Source organism: Telopea speciosissima, chromosome 7, assembly GCF_018873765.1.
Source record: "Telopea speciosissima isolate NSW1024214 ecotype Mountain lineage chromosome 7, Tspe_v1, whole genome shotgun sequence".
In the NCBI taxonomy this organism is placed as follows: Eukaryota; Viridiplantae; Streptophyta; class Magnoliopsida; order Proteales; family Proteaceae; genus Telopea; species Telopea speciosissima.
The window spans coordinates 17,762,852-17,782,317 of NC_057922.1; the positions used below are offsets into that span (position 1 = coordinate 17,762,852).

General features: G+C 37.8%; 1 protein-coding gene across 1 annotated transcript; it reads right to left on the reverse strand.

Moving 5' to 3' along the window:
- Positions 1-509: 509 nt before the first annotated feature.
- LOC122669819 (methyl-CpG-binding domain-containing protein 11-like) lies at positions 510-15,341 on the reverse strand. Its single transcript, XM_043866678.1, has 3 exons — positions 15,098-15,341; positions 1,748-1,898; positions 510-1,642 (listed from the first exon to the last, which is right to left on the reverse strand). The coding sequence occupies exons 1-3, from the start codon at positions 15,221-15,223 to the stop codon at positions 807-809; spliced, it is 1,113 nt and encodes a 370-aa protein (XP_043722613.1). The 5' UTR covers positions 15,224-15,341; the 3' UTR covers positions 510-806.
- Positions 15,342-19,466: the final 4,125 nt, after the last annotated feature.

Sequence of the window (19,466 nt, forward strand, 5' to 3'; positions counted from 1 at the left end):
AAGCCTGCACCAGAGCCTAATTAAAGAGGCTCTCAAGGATAATCTCTATGTAGAAAGAACTCTGAGAGTCAAAGTTAACTTTCCTAGCATTGCGTCCTCTCTTCAACCACACCTCCATTCGTAGCACAAAAGAGGCAAAATTTAATGTTTACTTTCTGTCATTGAGCCACGGGCGGCCTTTTTTCTTGGAAAAAAGAACGAGAATAGTGAACACCTCTTAACCTACACTGCGCTGATCAACGGGACATAAGCTAGTGCATCCCTGGATTGAAATGGCAGATAAGCCCAACATCTTATTGGATTGACTACCCAACTGATATCATCTTGCAGGGTCTGAAAACACAGCTACTCAACTTGTGGAGTGAACTGCTTGATCAGTTGGTCAGTGGCTTGCGAGTGCATTCTCCTATTTCACATTTGTACCGCAAGGCACCCCCTCTCTTCTTGTAGCTGTAGTTAAAGTCCATTGGGCAGTTAGATAGGATAGACGCCCAAAAAAAAAATGGAGTAAGCAAAGCAAAGGTGGAGAGGTCACAAATCTCAACCAATATACAATAACTTAATACCAAAACACTGAATGTCAAGAATGTTGCTTACAAGTTAGAACAGTTGGGAGTCAGAACAAGTCACTGATAAAGCAAAAAAACAAAAAAAAAACAGCAGTACAGAGCTTCAGATACACATGGCCAGTGCCAGGAAGGTGCCACAAGAAACCCTAACAGCAAAGCAATAAATTATCACAATCAGCCATTAGATCCTAAACAAAGACCACAAATTTAAGGAGAGGAGAAATTACATCAGGATCTTCAGCAGCTAACTGAAGAGGCCTTGAGCTGATGCTGTGCATCCTCACAGTGTATTGTGTGTGTGTCCATGGGTTTTGTCTCATCTTGGCTCTGCTTAGGGATGCCATTATCTGGTAGACAATCACCTACTCTGGCCTCTTCCTCCTTGGTGTCCTCGGGGACATTTTCTCCCTTGGTATCATCAGGAATTGCCTCCTCTGCTGCCTTGACTTCTTTCACACTAGATTTCTCCTCTTCTGACTCGACTTCTTTGGCATCAAATGCCTCCTCTTTTGTCACGACTTCCTTCATCTTAGATGCCTCTTCTGCCGGCTTAACTTCTTTCCCCTTGACCTCTTCTGCAGAGGACACCTCCTCTGCCACTTTCACCACTTCCTCAGATCCTAACTCCTCATTCGGTTCAGATAGGGAGGGCAGCACCTTAGATTCTGCTGGATGCTTCTCAATATTCTCCTTATTTTCTGACTGCTCTGGATTCTCAGCCTTCTCTATACTCATTTTCTCAGTTTTTTTCTCACTGGTCTGATAAGAATCCTGCTTGGAAGTGTCATCAACCATTACAGCATCATTTGTAACAGCTTCTGCTTCATTCTTCTTCTTTCCATCATCTCCCTCATGCATTTCAGCATCTGTATTTTCTTTAATTTCTTCTACAGCTGCAGGGGTAACATCTTCCTTTTGAGGAGCATCACCTTCACCATTACCACCATCATTCTTCTCTTCTGCACCCTTCTTTGAGCTTGATTTCCTTTCTCGTTTCTTTGGAGGCTCAGGTTCTGGGGTCTCAGTCGCCTTTACCTTTTCACTAATTCTTGCAGAACGCCTTGGCGTGTCACCTATTATCAGTCAAAGAAAACATTACAGCTGATTTTGTTATTCATTTGAATCCATCTGTGTTAATATTTGCCATGGGGATAGAGTGAAGAATCAAGGGAGAGTACCAGTGCCCCAGTCAAATTCAGACAGAGACGGCCCTCCAGGGTGAGATTTAATGAACTGCTCTAACTGTCTCTTGTTCTTGATCTCCTCACCAGTAGGTGATATGAAAATTATTTCATTCCTCTTTGGGGTTCCACCTTTCTTTGGAGTGAACTGTAGCAGAAAGTAATGATACATATAAAAAAAGTGAATAAGATCAAGATAGAAGGGAGGAAGAAGGGTGACTACATGACACAAATAACAATTATATGGTCAAGAAAGAATACGCTGATATTACACCAACGAACCAGAATAAAATTTGGAAGATTGTCTTTTTCTTTTGTTTTATGAGCAACTTTTGAGAGGAAATTCAACAACCACAGATGAAACATTTAATAAACAAACAGTTGGGAACTTCAAGTCCTCTGGAAAAAGTGGCCCATATCTTCTTCAGTTTCTGAAAACCTGCAGGAAGGAACCCAGCATAAACCTTCCAACTGTGAGAAAATGAAACTATTTCATGTGATACCATTATGTTAGGTTGCTTTCTGAAAAGAAGCATTTCCATGCTCAGAAGCCTCTTTTATAAAGAGTTATATCCATAGCTCAAGACATGCCTACTAATTTCAAGAACACAACTTGGAAAGCTATGAAGCCTAAAGAGCTCAGTTAGTTTTGAACTTTAGCAAAGCTTAGAACTTAACTGCAAAATGAAATAATAAAAAATACACATACAAGCTGAAGTGGTTGCATTAAAGAGACTGGTAGGGAGGGATGGTTAACAAGACATAACATGTACTATTCCATGCAATCATGAATTAAGAAAGTGGATCCAACATGACCATATTGTCATTATGGCAAGCCGATGAACTGCCTTACATTGCTGATTGATATCAGATCCACAGGCAGCTCCAGCTTCCACAACTCCAAATGCCCTTCTCTGCAGTGAGGGTGTTCACCGAAGGGCTACCTCATATTTATGACTACTCAAACAAAAAGATTTGTTCCATTGGTGAATACCAACTTACCTGTCACATAACGTGATCAGTTGCAAAAGTAATATCTAGTTAATATTCATTGACCAAATGAAACTCAAAATCAAGGCAAGCAAAATATAGGTGTGTGCAACTTTCATTACAACAGTTGCAACAATCAGCCAAATTGCTCAAATTGCACACCCAATCACATTACTCTGGATGTCAATATGCATCTTAACTCCCAATTATTCTTTCATCTTTGGCACTGATTCTAGCCATTGCTATGCTTTATCCACGTCACAAATTTACAGAAGAAGCTAAACACAATTTCACATTCCACTATTATATGGGATGATAATGATAGTTGTGAGGCACTAAAGGAAAGCTTAAATGCATACACAAACCTAAAATACCAATGAGAGAGAAATACAACGAGTGGACTGGAGTCGTTTCTAACTTTTGTCATGTTTTGCACGATGTCATGAAGTGGCCACACTAGGACTCAAATAAGTTGGTTGTGAATAATTTGCATTCTTTCCTAACGAAAGACAATATTGGTTACTTCTTGGTGAATGGGCCAATCAATCAGCAATATTTCTTAAAATTTTCAGATCTTAAAAGATTACTTCAATTAAACCCAGCATAATTAGTAGTTTCAAAAAAATTTCAAAATTTACTGTCTTCATCAGGATACTTTTACATTTAATAAGAAAGAACAACAATTGGCATGTTAGTATTAAAATATTGTTTTACAAAAACAAGAATATGTATATAAATGATGGAAGTTGAAAAGGTCAACAAATGTGGACAATGCAATAAAATATTTGAACCAAACTCGAAATCCTAGATTTCTTTAGGGTTTACATCACAACCCCATTATAGATTTTTTTTTTATGGATCCACAACACTAAGACTCCTGAACTCAAAGTCCTTGAAGATTTGACAATCAATTGTCTCTACATGCAAATCACAACACCATTACTCAGGATTAGAGTTTGATTGAAAAGCCACAAATTAAATAGCACTAAATTAAGAAAATTTACCCAGTCAATACTAGTCTTCTCAAAAGTCCTCAAATTTTGATAAACTACCTCATTATGCATATCCTCACAACCACCGGTCTCACAAAATGAATTGTTTTTATTAAAATGAACTACAACTCATGCAGGAAAACCAAACCTTACTCATATTCCAAATGCCTAGACCTAAACCAAAAGACCAGGACATGCCAGATTTACTACCAAGCACATCAATAAAAAGAATGTTCCCAGAGCACAGTGTGATGATGAAGTAGACTATATTTGATGTAGGTCAAAACATGAAAAAGAAAAGGCCAAAACACTGTTTACGTGAACAGTGTCACAGCCCCATATTTGCCTTGGTGGGAATATTACTAGGAAATCCTGTGGGGCCCAAGACCAGATTACAAGAAGGCTCTATTAGAGGAGTCAATTTTGTTTATGCATGGGGGATTTAGGAGTTCAGTTTTGTTTCTATTTTAGAATTATTCTCTTAGATATTTTGTGGTTGTCTATTAAGCAACCTTAGCTCAATTTAGTTTCTAATTTCAGATTTAGAAAGGAGGATTAAGTTTTTATTTCGTTAAGTTTCTATTTTCAGTTTGTTTCTTTTTCTTGCAAGTTTGTAACTTTTTTTAACTTGTAAGGCAAGCTTAGCTGCCCATAAATGTGTATGAGCTCTTAGGAGCCTCAGAACGATTTGAATAGATGAATGAGGTCGTTTTTGTGCAATGTTATTGTCCTGGTGAGAGTATGAAGGGCTGAGAGAGCTGAAACCCCTATCCCCTTCATCTTCTCCTTCAACTCCCACTCGATCTCCACTGTTCCAGCTATTGTGTGACTGCAAACAACTGTTGCTGCTACCTTTGTGAAGACCTAGGACACATTCTAAACATCAACAAAACCTGTTTTGCTGCACAGAAGCATAGAAGTGTATCTCCACACCTGTGGCTGCATCATCTTCTATTCCCTGGTTGCTGATTCGAACCCTCTGATCCCAGCACCCTTCTCCCCAACAGGGCTGAGATTTGGAGGGCTGTTTCAGGCCTCCAAGAGCCTCACTCGATCAGCCTTTGGAGGCTTTCAGATTACAGATCTGAGAGAACCAATAAATCTCCCAAACCAGTAGCCAATTGCCTTGTCTATTGCGGCTGCAACTTGTGGAGGTCATATCTCTGCAGTCATTAATTTTGGGAGGTTTCTTATTGCTGCCAGACCTTCCTTCGATCCCAGTTTGACACCAAACTGCTGGCTGGTTTACCTATTTTATTGCTCTTGTAATGATTTATCCACAAAGCCAGTACCAATCAAAGTAGCCACATATTCACATTCCTTTTGCACACAAATATTTTTTTTTTTGACACAAGCTTTTACTTGGAAAATGTTTATATGGAATAAAAAAATATTAATGTATAAGGGGTTCAACTGAGAACCACTCTACAGTAGGATCAATAATAGTTGCAGCAGATCATCAATAATAGAAGTGAATTAGAATTAGAAGGTAAACACCAAAATAGAAGGTAAGGACAATGAAAAATTGAGTCCGTTGACATCTAGTTTCTGAGCAAGAAGGTTATCGACAGAGTACTACTTGAAGGAGGGAGAATCCCCGTCGAAAAGGGTTTGCTTCTTTCTTACACATTAATCTTTCCTTTTTCAAAATGCAAGTGGCAATTCATGATAACATCGAGATTTATATTTGATTTAAGTACCGTTAGGCAATGAAAAAATGTGTGAATACGCTTAGAATATTGCAGCATAGTTTGTAAAGTAAGAGGTTATTGTATGTACAATAAGAAATATTTGGGCTAATACATCTTTGCCGGGTGAATAATATTAGAGTTCTGGGATTGAGCCAAGTATATAGAAAAGTCTCTCAGAAATTTGACCATTAGAGCTGACTAGGCACTGGAAGAACTTGAGGTATAGAGGAGTCCACATTTGCAAGAGTTTAATTTGGCATTAACAGAAATTGTCAAATATATAATTGGTGATACAGTATTAAAATAAAAGGTCTCTATGGAGTAATCCAAAGTTTTTATGTACCAAACTTTTGGATCGCCTGTCTATGCAAGTGGTTACTAATAGTCCACTGATCACAACACAAGAATTTGGAAGTGGAACAGTCAAACAATGCAATTATTGTGAGTAGGAAATCTTGTAGCTTTCCTGTTAAGAAGATTTAGCATGCAAAGCCCTTTAAAGTAACTTTTCTTGGATAATGTATTCAGATTGAGACCTTAACCACCAATTATTTCTGTGACAGGAAATGTCTTCTAAATGTTTGTTTCATTTGTCTCAATGGTGAGGAACCTAAAAGCAATCTTTACATGCATTATACTTGTTTTCTCAGACCTTCGGAGCCTTTTTTTTAAGTTTCTAGCTGGATGTTTTCATTTCAGTTAAAATGGTTGATTGATTCAACAGTTGAAAAAATAATAGTATCTAGAGTACAAAAAATTTGGTAGAAATCAAGGCTTTTTTTTGCTTTTGTCAGGAACTCAGGATCCTGTATTTTCTGTTTGGAAGAGTATTTGAATAAATTAGACAGAAAAATATCAGAGAAGCATTTTCCGATTAAAAAAAAAAGACAAAAGTTTTATGGATAGGCAAACTTAGTTGTGGCACGAGGAAGGCTGATACAACAACAACAACAACTCAGCCTTATCCCAACTAAATGGGGTCAGCTACATGGATCCTTTCAAGACAAAGTATGGAAAACGGAGGTCCTCACAAGGGGAAGGGAAGTAAGAGAAATGAAGATAAAAATGAACAAATGAGATAATAAAAAAATGAGAGTAAGAGGAAAGAGGCTAGCCAAGAAAAACAGGAAAATCTCAGCTAAATGGTGTTGATAACGTGGATCTTTGCCCTCCAATAGGCTCTATCTAAGGTCATACTTGGCACAAACCCCAAGCTATGCATGTCATTCTTCACAACCTCATCTATGGTCATTTTAGGCCTGCCCCTAGCTCTTTTAGCTCCTTCAATCGGGATCAGATCACTCCTCATTGGGGCATCCCCAGGCCTACGTTGTACATGGCAAACCATCTCAGGCGACATTCTCGGAGCTTGTCGCTGATCAAGGCAACTCCTACATCAGCTCTAATGCGTTCGTCCTCGCTTTATCCTTCCTAGTTTTGCATCACATCCATCTTAACATCCTCATCTCTGCCACACAGCTTCGCTACATGGCACTTTATAACTGCCCAACATCCCGCCCTGTACATCATAGCTGGTCGAACAACAGTCCTATAGAACTTTCCTTTAAGTTTTAAAGCAATGTGGTGCTCACACAGTACTCTGGTCACCCCTCTCCACTTCATCCATCCCACTTTAATTCTTTGTGAAACATCATCATCTAAGTCACAATCAACCCCTTCTACTTGCACCAAAGATCTTACCATTTCCGAAGGAACGGGAGTTACATCTCTTTTCCATTTCCATTCAAGAGTTCTTTTCTTATGTGTTTCCAACTTTCCACACCCCTTTGAGACCTCGAAAAATGGACAAATTCTTTTTCTTATTCTTAGGAACACATACAAGATTCGTCACTACACAAAGGATAACCTTCTTTGTTTATGATAGACCCCAAATATCTAAAATAGTCACTAGGCGGTATCTCTCTCCCAATTTTCACCATGTCATTATCTATCATATTGTGACTAAAGTTACACATCATACACTCCATCTTTGTTCTACTAATCTTTAAGCTTTTTGTTTCCAAGGTTGATCTCCACATCTCTAACTTAGCATTAATCCCTGCTTTTGTCTCAGCCACCAAAACGATATCATCGGCAAAGAGCATACACCACGGTACCTCGTCTTGGATGTTCTTGGTTAATTCATCTATGATGAGCGCAAACAAATAAGGGCTTAAGGCTGACCCTTGATGTAACCCAACCGTAATTGGGAATTCCTTGCCCTGGCCTCCCACAGATTTCACACTAGTCACCACACCCTCATACATATCTTTAATAACATCTATATATTTACTTGACACCCCTCTCTTCGCAAGAACATGCTGGATTAAATCTCTAGGGACTCTATCATAAGCTTTCTCCAGGTCAATAAAGACCACATGGAGATCCTTCTCGATAGCTCTACACCTTTCCATAAGGACCTCAGATAGAGCCTATTGGAGGCCAAGGATCCACGTTACCAACATCATGTAGCTGAGATTTTCCTGGTTTCCTAGGCTATCCTCTTTCCTCTTACTTTCATTTTTTATTTTTACTCTTCGTCCCTCTTACTTTCCTTTCCCTTTGTGAGGACCTCGGTTTTTCTCTACTTTGTTTTGAAAGGATCCATGTAGGGATAAGGCTAAGTTGTTGTTGATTATGGGGATGAGAAGAAAGAAATAAATTACAAGGCCTTTATCACTATTATCCAAACTTCAGGGAAACAATGGTAACATTATCACAACCAACCCAAAAGGAATACTACCCTTCCTCGAGAATTCTCCCCATCCCCTGCCCCAAAAAAAATAAGGAAACAAAACTAAGAATAATTAGTAGGCTCCAGCCTTCTCAAGGTCTATGCAAATTAAGCACTAGTTCATTCACATCAAATATTTTTCAACACTTGGATCCACTGTCCATCTAAAGATCTACAGCATTAAAGACCCTCTTATTTTTTAACATGGGATGCACTTACTTTTGAAGAGGTAGTGATGGAGTACAAGATGTTGTTGAAGATTTCCTCAAACAACTGAAGTCTGCAGCACACGAAAGTCTGGCAGAAGCTGAGATCCCAGAGACCCAAGCCCAACTGACTCTAGAGGTCTTTTATTTACATTGCTATTTTTCTTTTATTTGCCTTTAATATCATTTGCTTTAATTAGGATTCTACGGCTAGTTGCTATGATTTAGGAAGTCGCTATAAATGGGACTCTTAATTTAGTAGGTTTGAATTTGAGTCATGATATACACCCCAATCCAACATGTATTGGAGATTATGTTTGAATTATTAAAATTTCTTTCTCAACTTGTAGAAACAAAAGCTTTTCTCTCACGGTTTGACCTTGAGTTTCATCTGCAAAGTCCTACTATAGATCATTCCTTGGATTGTTGGAAGAAAGACACAATGTTCTACGGTATTTTCTTCTCTAACCTCCATTATTTTCTTTAGTTTTATTTGTTTCCCAGCCTTGTTTGTTGCAACCAATTCTGGACTCCATCATTTGGTATCAGAGTCAACTAGAGATTTGTCATGGCACCCATGCGTAGAGGTGACCACACAGCTCCAGTTGAAACGATCAACCCCGGCATGGAAGAAGAACTCGCTCGAAACCTATCGAAACCACCGAGATATCTCAGTATCGCAGGTTTCCGAGACAAGATAGAGGCGTATTTTTAAAAGAGCACTGGTTTCGGATTGGTATCAATGGTTTCGACCATGTTTCGGTCAAACCACCTTGAACCAGACCTATATAATACCTCATCTCGACCAAGAAAGGCATGTCTCGACTTGGTTTCGACAGAAATCCCTCCAACCAAGGTTTCCCTATGAATGGGAAAAAGTACAAGGTTTTGACTTGGTTTCGGTTGGTTTCGACCAAATCTCGATTTCAGCCAGGTTGAAACCCGAGTTCTTGATCCTTGAACCCCGGAGAGAAGAATCGACAACTTTGCCAACAAGTTACAAATGATCGATTCACCACACATGTTGAATTTAGCAAACCTCTAATGTTCAGTGAGTACCCGGACAAAGAAGGCGACGAACACGGTAGTTTCGAAAGGCTTGAACCACATTTTGCTTAAAAAACGCAACACAAGTTCCACCCACATCACGGCGTGGTAGCAACACTTAAATTGTTCAACAACATCATACAAACCGAGATGGAGGTAGCTTGCACCAAGGTACGTCGGTCCACCTGGCCGCATCACGGCATGCTAACAATGCTTAATCCTTTTTATTTCACGTCATCCAGTAGATCGCACAGCTCTACTCGCTCGACTATATCTATTTTTCTCTCTGTGTTTCCATCCGTAGCTGTCACTCAGAAGGGCTTCTTGATTAGAGAGTATGCATCAAAGATGACAAGTTTCAATATGGAGTAGTCTTTGCCACTCGGTGTGGAGATTGGTCTTTTGAAAAGCTTAGTACGGTCAGTATCTTTGATCCAGGTGGACAGACTAGGAGAGTTGTATTTGATGGGTTGCACCAAGAGACCTTTTGGAGGTCTTCCCTAATCCCTAGTGTCTGTGTTGATTTCACTATCAAGAAACATTCCTATGAGAGATCACGCATGATTAGATCGCCTACAACTCCCAATATTATCCAACCAAGGAGGCTACAATGGCCATGGTCTCCATCAAGTTCATTATGTCTAGTTCATTAGACAAGATTCAATGCATCACGGCCAATGTGATCATCATCTTCAATAGTAGGGTGGTTACATCCTACTATACTGTCTCAGATCCACTTTCCATATTGGCGGGTTTGGTCTACATGATTGTAGGTTTCCACCCCAAGGAGTACCCAAAGATGCTCAACTATGCAATTTACATTAACAACGAAATCTTGAAGGAAAGGTCAAAGATCTCAAGGATCTTTGGTCCACTTTCCGTTTTTCCATTTTGGTTCCTTTCTTTACAAGGACTCTTACAATCATTATTTCCAAGTTTGGTTTCAGTTACCGTGATTGCTGGTTACGAGAAAAGGGAGGATCGAGAGGAATCGAATTTGTCTTTCTTGTCGAGATTTGTTTTCATGAATAAGGCTTGTAGCAGTTCGGTCAGACATGGAAACACAATCCATAGTTCAAAATCTCGCCAAGATCTCAAAAAACTCGAGAAACTCGAGCTGGTTGAGACAAAATACCATACGAATTAAAAAAAATGCACAGTTTCAAAAATCTTGGTCGAGATTTTGGTACTTTCGAATATCTCACCGAACTATCGGCAAATTGCTACAAAGCACTTTATAAAAATGCACTAACTCAATTCATATTTCGAGATTTTGAACTCTCTCGCCAGAGATGGTGTTGTTTTGATCTGGATAGGGGGAAAAATTGGTTTCTTCACTTTTTGGCCACATCATATGTCATGCAGACAAAGAACAATGCACACCATCTCCATCGGACAAGGAGTGGTCTCGATCCACCACGTCATAGTTCATATCACTAGGCAGTCACTTGTTGGGAGTCGGGACTTGGGACTTAGGAGACTTATGTATTATTGTTCACTGTACTTGGTACATGGTAGTTGGCACTTGGTATCACAGTGTCTATGACAGTATGAGTGTATGATAGTATGAGTGTATGACTTATGTATTATTGACTTATTGTTCACTGTAATAAGTAATGTAGTTTGTAGTAGAAACTTTAAATCTTTAACTATTTCTTTTCAAGATTATGTGTCTTCATCGATTATTGCATAATTTACTTGTTTTACTTTCAAACAATGTGTAGAATAGGCAATATTACATTAAGGATTCGGCCTTTACTGCCAATCAAGGGTGCAAATCCAAAACACCAAATTGAGTGGTTTTTTTTTTTCTTTCAATTTGAAGCTTTAAATATGCTTATTAAGCCTAAAACAAGCTTCCCTTAAAGTTTCAGAGCCAACTATGGCCATTTGCCCACCGAAACATACTTCCGAAACAAACAAAAAATAATTGCACTGTCTAGCCGAGATCTCGAGATTTCGAAAAACTCGACCTAGTTGAGATGGCTGTTCGAGACGAATTTTTGAACCCTTGACACAATCTCAAGCCAATAACCAAATGTAGTTTCCGTATCTATAGGTTTCATGATGGAAAAGCTCGCATGGGAGAAGGAAACTTTAGAGTTAGTTTCCGTTTTTGTAGTTTATGGGAGCTTGAAGATAAGGATAGTGCTCTTATAAGGTTTAATATGGAGCATGACTGTGTATAGTGTGTGTCGAACACACATCATTGGATCAGCCCCCTTAATGTGTTTCATGACCCATTTTTGGAAAAGTCTATCTTATTGTCTCAAATTCAACTTCTTCGAGACATGAATATCACCAACAGATCAGATTTAATAACATTTTGCAACAATGATACCATCCAAAAATCAGAAGTGAGGAAATGGAATCTTCTTCTTCATTTAGTGACTAATTTGCTTGGGAAAGGTGCCAAAACGATTCCTAAAACTCGAGGACAAGTTTTCTTTCACCTGGGGAGTGTGATGCAGGTTCAGAATTGCACCTTATTATTTATTTTGATTTATAATTAATTATTTAATGTAATGAGGCATAGTTTTAGGATTCTTAATCATTTCAGATTTTAATTTGGTTGATGGGTCAGCCCAAGCCCATGAATAGTTAATTTAATTAATATAGATCCATAGTAAAGTAGGTTTAGGATGTTTATTATTGCTTTTAATCTCAACTGTAAGAATTTAATTAGATGGGTGGTTGAGATTGATTAGGGTTTCATTAGTGCTTATTTTCCTTTAGATATGTAAGGGTTATGTTCATTTTTGTTGGTTGAATTGAATTGAATTGAATTTTGGAGTTTCTCCCTTTTCGAAGTCTTGAAGAACTTCACTCCTTCCAAGCCTAGAAGAGCTTGTATCGTGTCGGCTGAGCACACCCCGCTCTCTATCATTCCTAGAAGAGTACAATAGTTTGTAACCAAGTTTCCGAGCCTGCATTAGGTAGTCATCACTCATTAACCTCACAAATTCCCAGGAATCATGCGACTTCATTCCCAACATAATGACACCAAAAAAGGCTCTTCATCTCCTCTATTCTCTCTTTAGGTGGCACAAACATATTTTCCAACTTAACCATGTGATTCAATAAAAAATTTGTTCAGGGGGAGGGGGGCATACAAGTGCACCAAGATACCATTCATCAAAATAGAGTATAAGGAACAGCATTTTCATGCAATTAGTAAATCTATATCATATGCACTCCACAACTGAGATGAATATAATCATCCATTGCCCAATAATATTATTGAAATGCACAAGCTCATTGCATAGATTATACAATATTAAAAATTAAAAAAAAAAGACACAGGTTAAATTTCTAAAGAGGAAAAAAAAAAAAAAAAAAAGGTAAGCATAACAAACAAGAAGTTTCTTTATATAAATTCAGCAATTAAACAACAGTACAAAGGCATTGCATTCGAGCCAACTTCATGATCTCATTTCTAATTGATAGATTAATACAAGGCCACCTGGAGAGACAATCAGCCCGTTTAACTCATGAGAACTTAAACTCAACAGAAGTTGGAACAGTAACCACTGCAATGCATTCCAAATAATATCCTCAGCAGAAAGGTGGAGTCCTCATATTCCGAGAGTTCTTTCTTTCCAGAATCAACAGACAGCAGCAGGGCATAAACCCAAACACAATGAACCTTCAGGGCAATTTAAAAAATAATGTCCAGTTGCAGATCAGTCCCAGCCAATTCCAATCCAGATCAGAATCAGATTGCTTGATCCATTGACAGAATCAGACAGATCACTGTGGATCGATTCAAACTTGTACGTTGATCAGCTACCCATTGTATATTCACTAGGGATCAGTCCCAACTCCCAACCAATAACTGAATCAGACAGTATCAACCGATCATTGAAGTATGCTTTAGGCTATGGCCTCTAGTAATTTAGCTATTATGCATCAATGTCATACTAGGAGGGCAGAACCACAGTTGGCCAAATTAGAAAGCAGACAGCATGCAATAACGTCTGCTGAAGGACACCACCTATGCATCATAACTGATTCTCCCTCCTTTTCACACAAACTACACCAATGTAATGCAAACATTTCTAAAACAACAACTGCACTTTTCTTTAGGGGAACTTTGCTTACAGTTTTGCCTATTTGAGTTGGTGTAAAAACATAGATGCAATGACGCACAACAAAAGCAAAGGGAGAAAAACTGCAGGAGGAGAGAAAGACAAGAGAGAGAGAGTGTATTTATACCTCTACAACTTTTCTCAACATTTCATAGTCCTTCTGTAAGATGGACAGATAAAAGCCACTTAAGAAATAAACTTTACTCAATTGTTGTGTGAAAAAGAACAAACTATTCTAGGATTATGGCACAAACATGAGGCCAACCACTTATTGAATGCCTTGATAGTTGGATGCCCAATGTTTGCACCAAAATCAAAAAGCACCCTTAATAGTAAAAAATAGTTCGTAATGCATACCAATCCATCATAAGGCAGCAAGACAGCATGTCTCATGACCATTGACTGCTATTTCATGTATTAGTGGTCAGTTCTTCTTGCTTATGGCCTCATCAAAAAGACCCTCTGTACAGAGAGGAAAAATAGAAACAATGGAGCTGACCAGCACAAGCTTTACAAAAGCCTGATAGAAAGAAACAGGTAATTCACACTTGACATAACTACAAGATCGCGCCCCAAAGCCATTATAGAACACTAGACAAAGTAAATAACGGAACCGATCCCATTTAGTTGGGATAAGGCTGAGTTGAGTTGAGACAAAGTAAATAACGGCTACAACAATGTTGTGCTTATTGGCCAAACAGAGGAAATTATAAATAAAATAAAATAAATAAATCTACCATCTATGATCTTATCCCAATTAAAGAAGAAAAAATTCTTGATACTTTTGATATCCCAAAAAAGGAATCATCAAATTCACTGACCCAACTTTAAAAAAAGAACCGTGCAAGAAACCAATATAAAATATGCATAGAAAGAAAAGCCATAGAAACAACCGGTCCCTTTTCATTTTCAACAACATTAACCAATTTAAACATAGATATTGGACTTGAATCAACTAACAGTTAAACTCTAATGCAGCTTGAAAGGTATAAGAGCGCACACACCACATCAGCAATAGAAACAGCTGCTCAGGTATAATCAAAAGAATAAAAGCGTAAAACAGGAAGCCTCAATTATTTCATATGAAAAAAGCTCCCCATCACTTAAGAATGCACCATAGCCGCATTTTCAGTTATTTATTTTTTTTGGGTAGAAACCACTGCCGCATTGAGTGCCATATATAACGAAGCAATCAAGCTTACTTCACCAATTCTCACAAACTAACCGCTTCCACAGTTACAACCACCACAACCTCAGTCATTAACAATAAAATTCAAATAGAATTCACCCACATAAGTCCAGACAAACTACTTCAGAACAAATCGCAAATATTATGACCAAAAATCATTCCGAAAGCGAAGTAAAAACTTGAGAAACTCAACCAAACTCTAAGCTATTATCCTATCAGACGGAGAATTCCAAAAGTACAACGAACTTCACAAAAACCCTAGCGACAAAACACATAGAACAAGCACAGAAAACACCGAAAATAACTAAAATAACCGCTTCTGAAGTAGAAAACAGCAAAAGACAATGAATTAGGGCAAGAGAACATAAAACGAAAAAAAAAAATCACAGAGAAAATTAGACAAACCAAACCTTCTTCTTCCACCCTTCCGGCGCAGGGAGCTCAACCGAAACCACCTCAACTTTGTTTTCCTGCTTCTCCATCTGAGTTTCGTTCTCTGTACGCACGATTTCCTCCTTATCTACAACGCTCGCCATGATCGAGTTTCCGCTTTGCTCCAAAAAAAAAAAAATCCAAACAAAAAAGAAACGAAAACAGCAGCGTTCCCGCTCTCAGTGCTCCGAACCAAATAACATGAAAAGCCAGATATCTTTAATTTTTTACAAAATTCCAGTATTTATATGTCTCTGTTAATTAACTCTCTCTTATCTTCAAAAAGAATCCAAAACTGTATTGAAATCTCGGACTCGACGTCCGGACCGGATGGTTCAGGACTTGGAAGTACGGTAAAGTGAACAAAACAAAAACTATATTTTGAAATGGGTGTGGTTTGGTGTACTTTTTGTGGTCGTTGACGAGTTGATTTGACGATTAAGTCCCTCGGAGTCTGCAACGTTCCCGTAAAGTAAGGCCATGGAGACGTTACTGGACATGTGGGGACCATGTGTGCTCCCGCGGAAACCGTTGTTTGAACTGTGAGCAACTGAACACTGAGCAAGCAGAGGCGTTACCGGTTACTCCAACCTCCTTTCGAACAAAAAAAAAAAAAGGAAAAAACTGTGAGTAGAATGTGTTAGGCTCTTCGTGCAAATTGGATTCTCTATTGTTGAGCTGTCCAGTGGGAACCTACTGCCAAGACATAATAAGGCGATAAATTACCACCTTACCTCCACTCGGGCAAATTAAAATTTTCATCGAATAAAATTTTATGAGGTACCACAAATGTCTCGTAAAATTTAAGGTCTATATGGTCATAAAACTTTCCTCGCAAATGTCTCGTATGTCCATGGTTCTAAAAGTTGGTTAACCTTTTGGGATTGGTGTGTGATTTGTGTGATTATACTTTCATCAAAAAAAAATAAAAAATATTTACAATATGTCAATGCCTTAACAAAATGACCGAAAGATCATTGAGAGATGCCTTCGATCTGCATTACCTTTTTTTACATCATTCACGGAGAGAAGGTGATTGAGAAAGATGATTGCGAGAAGGAGGGAGAGAAGAATCTATTGACACTACATACAAGTCGTTGTTGTCTCTACAGTTACACTTGCAAGACTACTTTTGATTAAGGATTTAATTGAAGTTCCAAATTTTAATGATTTCTTTGAAAGAACAATCAAAGCTTTTTTTTTAATCCCGAATATTATCTGGGACCCGAGAAAGCCCATAATATTTTATTAAAAAATAATAATCAAATCATCAATTACAATGGGGGACATAGCCCGCCTTACCCCAACTCAAGGAGACAAAAGAAATTCTCTCACCACTCCACACCACAGAAAATAATACCTAAAAACTACAAAATACAAGAAAAACAATTAGTACCTAAAGACTGGCAAACCAGCCTTCTCTGAGAATCTGAGTAAGATCAGGAGGAAGCTCCCGATGCGAGTGGAAAGCAGTACATAACATTAACTCACAAGCCAAATTCGTCAAAAAATCAGCAACAAGAACAATCAAAACTTAAGAGTGGTAATTTTTTAATAGGATTCTTTTAAGAAATTTTGAACTCGGGTTATGATACTCTTGAAAAAAATATTTTCTCTATCCCCATTACGTGTGAATTATTTTACATAATATTTTACCTCTTGAAAATAAAAAATTATAAATTTTTTCACATATAAAAATTTACTTTAAAAAATTTCCGTGTAAAATTTCCATGTCTCAATTTTTTTACTCAAACAAACGAAGACTAATTGAAAAAGGTATCTCTCTAAGGGCATAAATTGTAAGAATGCCTTGCAATCTAGCCATTGTCATAAATATCCTTAAATCATCTATACATTGTAAGTAGCCTTTTAAAATGCCATTTTGCCGCAAGTGGAAAATCATAGTTGGAAAATTCGATTTTGACTGGGGCGAGTCGTCTGAGTCGAGTCAAATTTTAAAATTTTTGATTAAGAGTCGTGTAGACTAGGTCAGGATAAATGGTCCGAGTCAAATAAGACTTGGTGTTTTTACCAGAGTCATGACAAAATTGCCGAGTTTAATCGTTTTTAAAAAAATCATAAAACCAGTTCACAAGGTAGTCATTACCGTCTTACATGGGGTTGGGTTTTGCCCCCCATGTGTTTAGGCGCAGAGACTAAGCCCCCCACACAGAGAACATTTCTCTTAAAAAAGTAGTCTTTCAATGACAAAGAAATATAGATCATATGGTTTAATTTGACACAAATAATAAATTAATAAACTGATTTTTTTAAGGAAGAAAAGAAAGTGAGATTACAACAGAAAAAAAAAAAATAAGAGGAAGGAATAACATACACAACGTTTTTAGAGGCCGTCAGCCTTACTTTCTCCGTTCTAGTGTTTTTAGAGAAAATTTTTTTTTTGTAAACAAAACTTTAATGATAAGAACGTTTAGTGCACATGGATTCTGAATTATAAGTTTCATGGAATGAAAGTGGGCTAAATAGTTACATAAGTTAAAAACCAAACCCTCTTGACAAGGGAGTTAGCTACATTATTTTTCTCCCTTGAAATAAAAACAAAAATACATACTAAACTAGATGGCAAATTGCTATACTAACAACGTCTCCAAAGTCTCCAAATTGTTTCTTAAGTACAAACAAAAAAGATTATTCTCTAAATTGTTTCTTAAGTACAAACGAAAAAAATTGTTTAATAAACTAGTTTATATAAAACAACACAAGCATTCCAATGGCTAGGTCATCTCATCTGTCTTTGGTGTGGTTTAAGGTATCGAAAGTCAGATTGGGATTGGTCTCGGTCAATACCGATTAGGATCTCCCTGAATCGGATGAAATTGCCCTTGTTTTTTTTTTATTTTAATAAAAAACAATTTGTATTACTTTTTCACCCTTGGATTGTACCAATAGATCGATATCAATTCGATCAATATTCGGGATCGGCCTTCGCCTTGCTTGATACTGATCTGATCCTATGATTACGAATCATGCTTTGGGAGCATTGGGTCAATAGAGTTTAGTCAGTCCAAGCTTCTATGGATTTCCCACCCAGTAGCAATGCTCCTTAGATCCGTTGGAGAAGTCGCCTCGCTTCTGCTTCAATCTCATTTCGTATCAGACCATAATCCATACCCATAAAAATAAACTGGTTTTCACAAATAACAATGGATGTCCACCCTGCTCATGTTTAAATGCCACTAAAAATAAGTATAGGATGCTCTATGATAAGCAAGTCACTATAGAGGGGAGAGAGGAGAGGGAAGGTATGGTATGGGGCTAAATGCAAATTAGAAGTCCATCAAGAAATGTTTTTTAACACTACAATAGGGTTCAGAACGAGCCTTATTATACACAACATGATTTCTACAAATCCAAAATAAAATACAATGACATCGCAAAAGACACTAAAAAACCAACTACAATCAAATGAGGAGAAGGGTAGGATTTCTTGTTAAACAAAGATAAGAAGAGATTCTTTTTTTGGTGAATCACTAATATATCCAACAAAGCCCAAGAAACAAAGAAGTCCCCTTATGTTGCCGTTAGAATCTGAATCGTAATGCTGAAGCAAGACCTCTACACCACAGATCAAGAACTGATCAAGAGAGAGTGTCAGAATAGACTGTAAGGTGAACTCTTCGATGCTTAAGTCAGAACTCCGAATAAAAGTTAACATGGACTGGGAATTGAGAGAGCAATTAATTGAGTGTGATTGATAGTGTCCTTTACCTCGTACCTCACCTTCCTATTTATAGAAGAAAAGGTTGGTGGAGTCCTATTCCTAATTGGAATCGAAAAAGGAAAGTTTCATTGTGGATCCTTCCCTATATGGCAGTGGTGAGTCAGAGATATGAAGAATCTAGATAGATGTATTCCAACTTTTCGCTTTGGTTCTACCACTTGTGGACTATTCATTGGCTGGTCATTTTTATGCATATCACCATACCAGGAAATGGGGGGAAAGCAAAGATTTATAAAAAAATAAAAAAGGAAAAATAGTTGTACAACTGATGTCAAACCTGACTTAAAAGGGAGGAAGCACTATGATCTATGAGCCCTATAGGTAAACCCCAAGAAGAAACCATGAACCTATTGCGAGGATTGTCAATAAAAGAGTCTTGGGTGGCTTGCACCTTGCCCCTGAACTCAAATGAGATCGATTCCTATATTCGGTGAATAGATCTTGATAAGAGATTTAAAATACAGGCACTAGAGAATTTCTCAGTTCTCAGACCTAATAATACCCTTGTAGCTCAAAGTCTTTTAGAAAATCACAAGGGAAAAAATGTACCAAAGTGTTTTAAGTTCCCTTTCACAAAAGGCACAAAGATTATCTAACTAGATTCA